General features: G+C 33.2%; 2 protein-coding genes across 3 annotated transcripts; one reads left to right on the top strand and one right to left on the bottom strand.

Moving 5' to 3' along the window:
• Positions 1 to 1,527: 1,527 nt before the first annotated feature.
• Positions 1,528 to 7,264, bottom strand: LOC101210672. Of its 2 annotated transcripts, XM_011652886.2 has the most exons (10): positions 7,005 to 7,263; positions 6,147 to 6,226; positions 4,758 to 4,938; positions 4,202 to 4,314; positions 3,978 to 4,056; positions 3,589 to 3,617; positions 3,238 to 3,331; positions 2,886 to 2,975; positions 2,532 to 2,721; positions 1,528 to 2,217 (listed from the first exon to the last, which is right to left on the bottom strand). In XM_011652886.2, exons 3-10 carry the CDS (start codon positions 4,914 to 4,916, stop codon positions 1,787 to 1,789), a joined length of 1,185 nt encoding a protein of 394 aa, XP_011651188.1. In that variant the 5' UTR covers positions 4,917 to 4,938; positions 6,147 to 6,226; positions 7,005 to 7,263; the 3' UTR covers positions 1,528 to 1,786. The 2 variants fall into 2 exon arrangements, with proteins under 2 accessions (XP_011651188.1, XP_004140752.1); XM_004140704.3 differs by lacking the exon at positions 6,147 to 6,226 and having other exon boundaries at positions 7,005 to 7,264.
• Positions 7,265 to 11,488: 4,224 nt separating this feature from the next.
• On the top strand, positions 11,489 to 12,261 carry LOC105434852. Its single transcript, XM_011652885.2, has one exon. It carries the CDS (start codon positions 11,593 to 11,595, stop codon positions 12,097 to 12,099), a length of 507 nt encoding a protein of 168 aa, XP_011651187.1. The 5' UTR covers positions 11,489 to 11,592; the 3' UTR covers positions 12,100 to 12,261.
• Positions 12,262 to 13,331: the final 1,070 nt, after the last annotated feature.

Here is a 13,331-nt window from a genome sequence, read left to right as displayed (position 1 = left end):
GAAAATTCTCAGAATGTAGATGTCACATTTCGATATTTTGAAATAAAATAAAAGAAACTCTCACCCAAATAAGAAAAATACACCATGTATTTTCACTTTGAATATGACTCACTAGAATGTTGAAGAGAGCTCTCGACCCTTTTAAGTGGTTCACTCTTTATTTTTGTTTTCTTCAACAACAAGATTTCAAGCTCAAGACACACTACTATGTGTGTTTTCCTTAAAAAATGAGTTATTTGCCTCTTTGTCTCTTTGTTAACCAATCAAAAAACCATTTTACTTACCTCCACAGTTAAAAACTGGTTTATGGGTAAGTGAATTGGGTTGGATGAAAATTTCCGGGTTTGAATCCAAACCATTTTCCAATAAAGGTGATTATTACATTAACGTGAATATAACACATTGTTTTAGAATTTTATAAATATCGTAAAATTCTTACTTTTTAAAATATTTTTCATCTTAAATGTGTTATTATTCATAAACTATCATTCAATAACTCATTCATTCTTCATGCCTTCATCATCTTTTACTTCTTTTTCCACATTTTATTCGGATAGGAAAACAATTTATTTTTCATACATATTTCTTCTCTCCTTTTTAAAACCCTAATCATTATTTTTTAAGTGGGGAACACGATTTGTTCTTCCTTGTTGGAAGATCACAATTGGTATCAGAGTTAATTGTTTAGGGAGTTTTCATCATTTTTTTTTCTTCTCCTTCTTTCGTAAAATGTTCATATGAAGATTTTTTAGTCAAGAGTTTAAATGTATACGACTACAATGATTCAAGATAAATATGATATTTGCCATTTTAATTTTAAAAAACTTGATTTGGTTTTTGAAATCATGACTAGGAAGTGATTAACAATTGATGATTGTTATAAAAACTTATATGTGGAAATAAATTATGCTAGTAATTTTCGAAAACGAAAAATCCAAGAATCAAATGAGAATTGAATTTTTTCTTCTTCAAAGAATTATGAATTTGATATCCAAGAACGTCAAGATATGTACTTTTTTTATAAAAAAAAAAATTATCGTGAAATAATTTTCAAAATTATTTAATAAACCACAGACAAGAACAATATCAAGTAAGACTTTGAACAATAAAAAATATAATGATGCGAAGAAAATTATAAAGATACGCAACAATTCTCTTCAGTTTTCATTTTTTTTAGAGAAGGCTAATCATATCATACGATGGGCTTGAATTACATTTTCAAGTGTTTAATTTAAAAAGAAAATTAGAGTGTTAGAAAATTACTCAAAACCATTTTAAACAATTTTCACGAAAATGAATTCAAACAAAAATGAGCTTATGAAAAATGTATTTTTTTAAAGTTAATCCAAACAGACTCATTTAATAAATGATATATTGTATATTGTTTAATAAATGATATATTGTATATTGTTGGTATGATAAAAATGAAGTTGGTGTCTTATGGTAAAAGTTTGGGATTCTTTTGAGTTGCCTGATTGGTTTTCACGTGCTACCTATGGGAAGACTTGTATTTCAAACTCCGTTGGATGTTCGAAAATGATCCGCTCTGCTCTAGTTTTTATTAGTTAATAACTCATAGACAAGTCGAGAGCTTAAATGAAGCAACAAAATTGGTTTGAACTCAAAGGTTCAAACTTGTTTTTAGCTATCTAACTATAACCATACAAAATTTTACAGCACTGATCTCAAAATTTATCAGTAAACGCTAATGGATGATTTTTCCATAAGCAATGGCAGATGTGCAATTTTAAAGAACATAACTCCTTGCTAAAGTTCTCTCTACTGCTTAAAATAAACTGCTTTTGGCTTTCCCGCCAGTGAGCAAAGTGAAAAATGGATTCTCCTTTTCCACACTATCAACTTTACTTTCATTGAATTGAATTCCAACTCCACCAGATGTAATCGGTTTGGGAAGTTCTACAGAAACAAATGCTGGCCTCTTCGAGTTCGGTTTTTTCGCACTGGGCATGGGGGGGCTTGAATTTACGAGAGAATTACCTTCTTGGGGCAAGAAGGTCTTGCTCGTGGTCTTTACCGGACTGATCAAACCGTCTTTTGTTTCTGTATTATCTTCCATAGATATATCATTCACACTTCCCGATGGGCTTGCTAGCAAACCATTCGGAGTCGTTTTCATTAGATCAAGACCTTTCTCATTACTTTCATTTGCATCTGCCTCCTCTGATTCATGGTCTTCTGCCTCCTCTGATTCATCGTCTACACCCAAAAGGAGGGAATACAAGATGGAAACTAAAGTTTATTTTTCTTTCCAAGAAAAAGATTAATGAAACTAAAGATGATGGCAGTACAAAGAATTAGAAGATTAAAAAATGGAGGTTATTAGACGCAACGTTGCTATTTCGTTTGACGGTTCGGATAGTAAGCTCTACATAAAAGCATAATTTATTACTAAAGCAATGCAATTGACAAAGAGGAATACTTGATTATTTATTAAAAGAACACACACATATTTCTATTAAGAAAGGAGAATGTGTAAAGGGAGCTGAGTATAAATACCAGGAAAACCTTACCTCCAAGAAAAGATCGAAGTTTCTGATACCGCATAGCTGAAGTGGCTAAAGAAAAATCAGGTGCAATATGTTCTTCTTGATTCTTAGTTGCAATTTCATTTTTTTTCTCTTTCAAAATAAATTTGTCTACTTCCCAAATACACTCTAAGAGGACATATTCATCATTCGTTGGGTAAAACTCTCTAAAGACCTGTAAAAGGATTGGAAAAAAGTTTTAAGAACTTCTACTTCGTCAAGATAATTGGAAGGGCAGCTGATACGAGAACATTACTGTGATTGCTTAAGAATTCCTTGGTTATGTAGATGCAACCTTTCCACTTAGAGAAAAAAAATGGACGAGTGGAGCACAAATACCTGAATTCTTTCCTGGTTTATTGCAACTACTTGCTTCTTTTTGGAGATAGACGAAACCGTGTTGAATACTGAAACAACATCGAGCAATATCTGCATAACAGAAAAAAGATACAAATGCTCAATGAGAATGCAAATGCATCATAAACACAGAAAATTTGAAAATAGTAATTATGTTACAATTTACAGAATAATGACAATCCTTGGAAAATTATTTGCAGGAAAAGGTTTTTTTTTAAGAAAATCCTAACCATGATCTGGTCATCGGGCTATTAATTTACTAACTAAGAAAGATTGCTAAAATGTCAAATGATACCTATTTTCTTAAATACTGAATAATAAAAATGGAACTTACTTGTTGAACTAACACTCGAATACGAGCCAGTAATGCCAAAATTACAAAGCAAAACCCTGGGAAAAATGTTCGAGCAAGCAAGATAGATATCTCACTATCAAATGGTCAAGGTAATATTTTGCATAATGAATTTTTCTTTCTCCAAATTAGTTTCCATAGTCTGGCAAATAAATTACCTCCAGGTAAGAAGAAATCATTCAATATAATTGTCAGCAATGCAGAAAAGTACTTACATTGGACAATTGTGCATAAAACAAAAACATTGGTGTGTCATACAACCGTGAATTTGAGTAAATAGAAAGCAACACCAACATATCTATCAAGCATTAGACTAATAGATAAAAAGGATACGTTGCTGCCTTAAAAATTGGCTCCACCATCTGCAAAAGAATTGAAAAAACATCCTCTCAATAATGTACAAAGATATAAAGTGAACATAATTTTCCAAACTGTAGTCATTGCCCCTCGTGGTCAATAACAAAAATAACCCTTGATTGACCTCTCAGGCAAAAATAAAGGCCAACTAGCAGAAAAATATTTATACGAGTGAAAATTGAACAGCTTACATTAAGCATAACAGTTTTAACTCAGTAATAATGTATCATAATATATAATTTTTGATTAGGAATATATCTTGATCTTTTTAAATCATAAGCATAAACAAATAGAAAAAGAATGACCCTTTGTATAACATCTCCCAATTGGTGATACAAAGAAGACAAATCCAAGAGAAAGATCACCTGTGACAGAAGGCGCACAGCCCCCAGAAGTCGTTCCATGAAATTATATTTCCCAACTTCACATTTCCTCCGTTTTAAACTGTAACAAAATAGAAAGTGAAACAGAAGGTCAGAGGAAAATGAATCTGTACATTATTAGTCTAGTCATCTCTTTATACACTTAAAAGAGGAACTCAAAATCAAATAACTTTCTTTTATTTTTTTTCTATGGAAAAATCAAATACCTTTCTAAAAAATGAATCTTTTGCTTAGGTTTCTTTCCGTCAATAACTTGAAAGCAGGAACTTAACAACTCCTCCAACTTGACAGCCTGTAGAAGTCTTAAATCTCTCCTCACCTAACATTTTGTAGACACAAGACCAAGTTACAAGTATGACAAAATTTTCAAATTCTTCATCTAAAACTTAAATGAATTATCTCACCAAGTACGCTACATATTATTTTCTATGAGATCTTGTTTGTGAATTATGACACACCAGTTTTCCAAACTGTAGTCATTGTCCCTTTTCCATTCAAGAGGAGTAATCAATACTAAAATGTTTTCCACTTCTTGCATATATGAACATATATTTACACAGACTAGCGTACACATTTAAGAGAAATAATCTCCTACAAAAAATATTTCATGTACTTCTTTTCTTGCAGTTTACTTTTTTTTTTCTCACCAACCAACCAATCAACCAGAGCTTCAATATATATATATATATATATATATATATATATATATATATAGTATGTATGTATGTATAATTAACTCTATTAGAAAGGGGATAAGAATACCTGCAGAAGATATCGAAAATAGGAACTCCGACGGTGCTGGTTCTTGTTCTTATAAATCATTTTTTGTAGAATGCCACTCTCTAAATAGAGCTGGTCAAGCATGGATGCTAACTTCTCCTGAAGTTTACCAGCTTCAGTAGAACCCATGGAATCCCCCATATTTTGAAATTACAACCAAAACCTAGCAATTAAAAACATGAAGTCTAATTGAAAAAAAATCACCAGAAATCAAGTCAAGTTGAAGAATTATTTGAACAATGATGAAGACAAGGAAGGTGCATATTTGTAGCAAGTCAACTTCCTATACCTGGTCATTATTACATGAATAATAGTTCATAAACAAAAACATCATCATATCAATGTAACGACCCGACTTTCTATCATATTCAAAGGACGTTGCTAAATGTATCCATAACTGAAAAATAGATCTTTGGTAATTTTTTAAAAAAAATAAAAGAATAAACAATAGCCTTTTATCAAATAAAGCTCTAAAAGAGTAAGGTCATAAAATCACTGTTCGAGGTATCCTAAATCAATTTTTTTTAAAAAAAAACTAAATAAAACAGTCCAAGAATCTAAATGTTTGACTTCTGGACCAAAACATGAAAAAACATTAGAGAAACATATGCCGAAACCGCACTAGTCCCATAGGCTCGGTCACTGATTTTTTTTGTCATTCGTCGAGCTATCCTTGCTTAGATTAGAAGAAATAATGAGTATATAAATACTCAGTAGCCCCCACTACACTGGCGTGTTGGGAGAAAGCTTTTAAGACTTTTAATATTTTTAGGTTTTTGGTAGAGTATAAAGAGAGAATAAACTCCCGCTGCTAAGGCTGAAAAGTAAAGCTAGGTTGTTGCTGGTTAATGTAGTGAAAACAACTCTTCTCTCAATCAACCTTCATTGCTATTTCAAGGAATGATATCTCTTCATAGTGTTCTCAATCAACCTTCTTTGCCAATTATTCTCATAATGTAGTCTACTCTAGCTGTAGGGCTTGGTTGTGAATCTAAGTAATTTATCTGAGTATTAGTCATAAATATAGTATTCCATTCTTTCCATATATGCCAAAGGAGAGCTCTAATAGCATTGCTCCACAAAATATTAGCTTACCTTTTATACAATCATCTAGACAAAAGTTCAAACAAACTATCATCTACGCTTTCTAGGAGGCAGCAAGCCAGATAAAAAAGGTAGGGGAGGAACATTCAACCATTATAAGCAAAATGCCAGTGAAGGAAGAGGTGGCTACTAGACTAATTTCTGAATTTTCATTGCAGAGAAAGTAAATGTTGGGCGTTGGGGGAAGGAGCCAAATTCAGCTGCTGTCTTTAGAGTCTATCAAAGATATTAATACTACGATAAGGTGGAACAAATGAAGAATTTTACCTTCTATGGACTTCTAACTTCCCAAATCATTTTTTTTCTGTAGGTGTCCTCTCTATTCCTTACATGTATTTTCAAACATTCTGTTTAGAAAAAAAATTACCTTGTTAACCAATTTGATCCTCACAACTAGATATACGCAGAGCAGCAGTTTAAAAAAATCATAATAATAATTGAGTGATATAAGATTTCATAGTAAAAGAAGAAAAAATGCTAAAAAAAAGGTCCAAGAACCCAAATAGAATCGAAACAAAAAGCATTGAAAAGACGCAATGTATGTCAAGTTCATATTCATAAATCAGCAAGTAGAGAAATTAAAAATTAAGAATCTGAGAAGGAAACAAAGAAAATCCTGTTTCTCAATATTCCGAAGCTCGTCCTGGAGTTTTGCTCTCCTGGGAAAGAAGACCAGCAAGCATTGCGGAGGACAGAAGAATCAACAAATTCAAATTGAGAACAACCACAAAAACTATAATCAAAATTAATTTACAACCACATAAAGAAATCAAACCCAGAGGCTGAAAAGATCTACATTTGGCTCTCATCTTTGAAACCTCTTCTATCAAGATGTAGATTATCATTATGAGTAACAGATTCCAAAAAAAGACATAAATTATGTTCAATCTCCCAATTACTCGAACTAAAAAATCACGAGCTACTTACTTCTTGCAGAACAAATTAACAAATAGTTAATTCCCAATTATTCAAACTGATTTGATTCCAATAGTTCACACAGAAAAATCAGCCAAACGTAGACCACATGAACCAAACTTCTGACATTCATTGTAAAACCACAGGTTCAACAAACACATTATGATAATGACTTCGTGGATATGAAAGAGAATTGAGATAATGAAATACCGATAATAGCAAGGCAATTTCAAGAGCTTTGGGATCTCTAGATGTCACAATCCCTAAATAGCAAGGCCGGGAGAGAGTCTGGAACGAAACCGGCGAAGATTGAGAGGAAACCGAGAGAGGTGGAGACAACGATTGAGAAGAACCAAGAGAGATGAAGACGACGATCGAGAGGAAGCCGAGAAATCAGATGGTGAGACCGGGAACAGAGATGCGATTGTCGAAGGAGGGAGAAATTTTGGAGAACTAAATTTTTAATATTAAAATAACGTGAAATTTTTTCAAAAATTCGGCCATCTCTACCTTTTTCGTAAAAATTATCGTCAAAAGTACACAACACTTAACGTTTTTTAAACGTCAACAAACCTCTCATCCCAAAAACTTTTAAAAAATTTCTCCGACTTACATTGAAACGATAATAGATATTACTTGACATTTTAAAAACGTTAACGTAGAAGTACATGACATTTGACAATTTTTTAAATATCGAGGAAGGGTCCTAATGAAAAAAATTCAAAAATTCTCTCCACCTCCACCTTTTTCATACTAGATAAAACAATAGATATTACTTTACTTTTTTAAAACGTAAAAAACAAAAATGCATATCAGTCGACGTTTAAAAAATTGACCCATCTTTGTCTTTTCATAAACAATTTTGACGTTTTATCTTTGAAATCACTTTTTTTTTTACATTTTTTCCAAAAACCTTCAAAGAATTCCTTTTTTAATAGTGCTTTTGACTTTACATCTCAAATTAGGGTTAAAAATTTTAGAAAAATATTTGCATTCGAAAACAATTTATAACTTTTAAGTTACAAAAGTGACCTAAAGGACTCAACTATTGCACTCCTAACACATACTTCTTAAACCAACTCAAATTTTTTCTACATCCATAGTTATTAATAACTCAACTCTACATGCTAAACACAAATATAATTATTATTAACATAAACAATTATTACCAACTTAGTTCAATTCAACTTTGTGCGCCAAATATATCTTTATCATGTGCGATGCTTTCAAGGAACGTTATGAATATATATATTAGTAGGAATCACCATATTATTCAATTTATTAGATTTTCTCTTGCACAATTGTTGAAATGTAAGTATTGAAATTAAAAGAATTACTTGTAAGAGTGTGTATTTAGACATTATCACTACATGAAACTTCACATGTATGATGCTTGAAGTCACCTATAAAGTTTGATTTTTTTTTCTTTTCTACAAATTAGAGATTGACAAACTTGTTATAAAAGTGATTTTCCACTAAAATTTTGGAATGTAATCTTTACACAGAGAATATAAATGTCACACAACACACTCTAGCAATCATGAAAAGAGCAAATCAACAAACAAAGCAACGAAAAATAACATGCCAAAGTTAGTAACCCAGTTTGGTGATAAACACCGTTGGAGGTCAGTGTACCTAGAAAAGATAATCCATTAATATAATCAAGTTAAGTGATTCCAACGTTGTATTTATCAATAGACAATAAAGGTTAGAGTGACAACCGTAGAGCCTAGATGTGATACTCTCTCCCCTGAACTTAGGTACTCCTAATCAAAGTATGTGGACATTAGTGATGTAGAGCACTTAGGCTTATGAAACTCCCACTCTCATCTGAAGTTATCTTTTTTTCTTCTTGTGAACTCCTTTCATTTACAAAAACACTTAAAGACTCCCCTTTAGTGTAAGAGAACTCCATTCTTAAAGATGGTACCTTGTGATCCTCAAAGATTGAAAAAATCCTTCTGGAATGAAATCACCTTATGCAACCCGTTTGAAATTTGATATGACTTTGTAACAACAATGCATGCACAAGAATTGCCATCACATTTAAAGAGAACTTTCGTCTTCAAACAAACACACTATCGAATGTAGCCTATATCCAAAGCTCTGTAATAAACTCATAAAACAATACATTGTGACAACCCTAGCAAAGAAGGCTTCAAAAGCTTTAAAAATATAGCGAAGCTATGGAAAATATCCCCACATATATTTGGCATAGCACCGAGAAAGGAAAATATGTTAGAGAAAATAATCTACGGAGTAAGGTAAATATTGAAAAAAGAAATCTACATGAACATCATCTTACTTCACATCCTCTCAAAAAAAATTTCACATAAACAAATTATGAGACAATCCAAACATTCCAAGAAGCAAACATAATAAAACTTGAACAAATATCATAAAACTAACAACCACTTACTAAGAAGGATACAAATATTATTACTGAGGTTTTTTAAAGTCTTACGATGTCACATCAGAATTTTCAAGTTCTTTGTATACCAATTCCGATTTTGATCTCCATGAAATTTCAACAATTTAAAATCGTATACACTTGGATTCTCCTGGTGCTAACTCAATAATGATACTTATAATGATGATTAACATGAAGACTAAACTTGCCAAAGTGTTGAACATTATTTTTACGTGGAAGCTCTGCCGACTTAACGTCAATAACGTAGGCAAATGAAAAGATGGAGTTTCAGCCACGAAGCATGCCCATGCAAAAATAACGTTGGCAGAAGCTCTATCCACGTTTCTCTACGTCGACAAAGACAAAATTCTTATAGTACAAGACTTTAGGATTCGAGTTAAATTTTAGGACTTAAACTTATATTTAATTTTTTAAAGGTAATTATAACATGTAGCAATTTTAATAATAATAGTTAACTATATAGCAAAATTTAAAAAGTACAAATATAACAAAGTCTATCCGATAAATATTTATGGTTGATCAATGATAAACCAATATATTGTAAAATAGTGATAGATTTTGTTATATTTGTAAATTTTTAGAAAAAATGTTATTGTATATGTTAATATTTGAAATCTAATTGCTATATTTGCAAAAAAAAAATTGGTATGTCTGTATACTTTACATTTTTTACCAAGGAACTTTGAAGCCCGACGCTGAGGAAATTTAATTGGCTCTCTGTTTGGTTAGGGAGATACCATAACACGGATAAGTACTGTCCCGATCATGTATACCGGTAATTAATATAGCCAAAAATGCATATGTTAGTATAATTTAATTTGTAGTTTTCAAAATTACTTTTCAGATCTGATTTTAAAATATGATATGATATACATACATAGAATCTGTCCTCTCTTTACATACAAATATGATATGATATCACATAACAATTTTAAAATTAGTACAAAGATGTACTAAAGTGTTCCACTCATTTCATAAATCAAACAATCATATGCATATAAAACGATTTTTAATCGGGCGGAGTGGGGATGGGGTCGAGATCGATGTCAGAAAATATATTCCTTGTTCTGACCAATGTTGCCATCAGAAAAATGAAACCATGGAAGAGAGTCAAAACGAGATCGTAGAACCCATGATTTCTTTTTTTCTTTTGAATCACTCCCGCTAAGAAGTTATTATAAAATATATGTTCTTAGTTGTATGTGGCTCACAATTTTCTTAGATATGATCAAACAAAAAAATGAAGTTCACAAACTCGAATTTCAATTATCCCTCTTATGTGATGTAACAGACAATGTTTATATTTGGTAGTCTTAGTCTTGTTACAAGCTCGAACTAGCAGTACTTTGAACACTTCTTCGACTTCAAGGTGACAAATGATTTCATATTCCAAATGAAGGCTCTAATCGATAAAGACAATGTCAATCAACACAAAGGTAATTAGGAGAAAACCTTAATCTTAGAGCCCATTCTCACTCAGAGGTCATGAAAGTTAACATCAAGACTGACTTAAACTGGACTCACGCTCATTACCAAGTTGTAGGACTTCATAATTAAGTAACAAAATTGCAAGATGACACAACTGGTAAAAGATCATACCACCTATCAATCATCCATATTGTCTCGGCCAACGAGTCTATTACCAAACAAAGAAACGAATCTCTGACTGCAAGAGATCAAAGTAAAAAATTTAAAAAGCATTTGATGTCCAAAATAACCCAAGAAAAGCAACACACTACTCATTGCATGTGAAGTCCATTGAACAATTATTGCAAAAATGTCTTACTCACCAAGTGACGTTGTGGCAAAAGAACTATGGAAGCACTTCAAACTCACCACAATCAAAGAGTACATAGCAATGCTCACCCAAATAAGCTTGTCGAAATGTATTCGTACTATACAACAATACAATAGATGCCTAAGCACATATATCCTTACGGTTCCCACTCGATTTGTATTTAAAATTATATCTCCTTTTAGAAGTTTGTACATATTTTTGTTAAGATATGGACTAGTTTTTTTACACCAACTTCAATTTTTTTAAAAAAACCAAAATATTAAGAGAATAATTATAAAAGAGTAGTAATTAATCAAAGGAGGGTTAAGACATTTCATTACACTAAGATAATTCTAAAACAAAAAATACAAAAACATTACTTTTCCATATAAAACGAAACACGAGGGCTGTACACACGGCAACTTCAGGAGACTTCCATGAAACGTGTCAGCTTTTCCACATCGACACCTAATACCATCTTCTTCTTCGAACACCGGCTTAGCTTCACCATACCTCCAGAACCATCTCCTACTTTCTCACCCCTATAAAATCCGCCCACTATCGACCTTCCACTCATAAACCTAACCAAAATGGCGCTCAGATATTTGGTATCTCGAATGGCCGCCAATGGCTTCAAAACATCATATGGAAGCACAAGAACCTACGCCACGGCGACCACTCCAAGAATGAAATCTTACGCGCCCACGGCCGATTTCTCCCACTTCCATCACCAGAGTAAGCCAAAGGCCTCAAGAGCCGGCGATTTTGTTCCGGTATACGTGGCCATCGGAATGATTGCTCTCTCTGTTGGTCTCGGATTACACACGGCGAAACAGCAATTGGCTCACTCGCCATCGGTTTCCGTTCGGAAGAAACGGAGAGAGACGATCCCGGAGGTGGTGGAGCCGGAGCACGTGGCGGAGGAGACAGAGAAGTTCTTCGCTAAATCTTTCTTTAGAAAAGTGGCTCACATTCAGGAGGTAGAGAAATTTGGGGACTACAAAGTTCCTTATGATCCTCTGCTCGGCGATGCATATGCTCATCCTCACCGTACTGAGTCGCTGAAGTCCGTGGGAATCGATCCGGCTAGGAACTGAATTGAGTTTTGGTAATTAGGGGATTTTTGGGCCGGGGAATGTATGTAAATAATAAATAATAATGAAGGTATTATGTGAGAATGTAATATAAATTTTCCGTTCAGGTAAGGAACTTTGATCGTTTAGAATCAATCTGAGATCTCCGCACATCTATTACTATTCGATGCATTTTTTTTTAGTGCTGAGGATCTTTTAGAACTATTTTGTACATAAATCATTGTTTGATGTTGTTGTAAGTCCGTCACAATTAGACGATAGGTGCAGAGTATTATTTCGTTTACATAGAAACAAAAAGGAAAAAGAATGAGCATGTGTCTGGTAATTAATACTTTGGAAAGACCAATTAGAGTATTAGACCATATTTAATATGGGTGGAGTACTACCAAAACTTGGGACGATCATAATACACTAGTCATTTATTTTATAGCTAGCAGAGGCTAGAGCCATAATAATAGAACTAACAATTTGACCCAACAATTTGATTGGCATTGAGAATAAGTTGGCATCAAAGAGTTAGTGAGAAAAGAATGTGGGTTAAAGCAGTGGCATAGGATGACAAGGGTGTAACGGGAAATTATCGGATGCCGAATTTGAAGGGACTGTGTTTTCGGTGTGGAGAAAAATATCACGCGGGTCATAGGTGCTAGGGAGAAGAAATTACGAATGCTGGTAGTTAAAGAAGATGAGGAGACGAAAATAGTAACAGAGGGAAAGGGTATGTTGAGAATCTGAATATTAAGTTATCCATTAATTTGGTGGTGGGATTATCCAACCCAGGCGTCTTGAAGGTGAAAGGCAAGATAAAAGGAAGGGGAAATAATAGTGCTCATCGCGCGACTCATAACTTCATAGCGGAGAATTGGCAATTTTGAATTTATCCAGGGAGGAAACGCCCAATTACGGAGTGATTTTGAGGTCAGGGGCAGTAGTGAAAGGTAAAGGGATATGTGGTATGGTTGAGTTGACTAAGGTAAAGGGATATGTGGTATGGTTGAGTTGAATGTGTGAGAATGGAAAATCATAAACAGCTTCTTGCTAAAGGGTGGATGTAATTTTGGGAATGCAGTGGCTACATTCCTTAGGGGTCAGGGTGGATGTAATTTTGGGAATGCAGTGGGTACATTCCTTAGTGGGTACATTCCTTAGAGGTCACTGGAGTTGACTGGAGGAAATTAGCAATAACCTTTCAACATGAAGGGAGAAAGGTTAGTGCCAACATGAAGGGAGAAAGG

This window comes from Cucumis sativus, chromosome 3, assembly GCF_000004075.3.
Source record: "Cucumis sativus cultivar 9930 chromosome 3, Cucumber_9930_V3, whole genome shotgun sequence".
Taxonomy (NCBI): Eukaryota; Viridiplantae; Streptophyta; class Magnoliopsida; order Cucurbitales; family Cucurbitaceae; genus Cucumis; species Cucumis sativus.
This window is presented reverse-complemented; position numbering and strand designations above follow the sequence as displayed.

Bases quoted from the DNA above. Each gene is read 5' to 3' on its own strand.
- LOC101210672 (XM_004140704.3), bottom strand. From the start codon at position 4,916: ATGGGGGATTCCATGGGTTCTACTGAAGCTGGTAAACTTCAGGAGAAG. The intron at 4,057-4,201 runs GTATTTGATTTT...ATTTTGTTACAG, and splicing joins AAGATTCATTTTTTAGAAAG to TTTAAAACGGAGGAAATGTG. The intron at 3,332-3,588 runs GTATCCTTTTTA...ACCATTTGATAG, and splicing joins CCAATTTTTAAGGCAGCAAC to TGAGATATCTATCTTGCTTG.
- LOC105434852 (XM_011652885.2), top strand. From the start codon at position 11,593: ATGGCGCTCAGATATTTGGTATCTCGAATGGCCGCCAATGGCTTCAAA.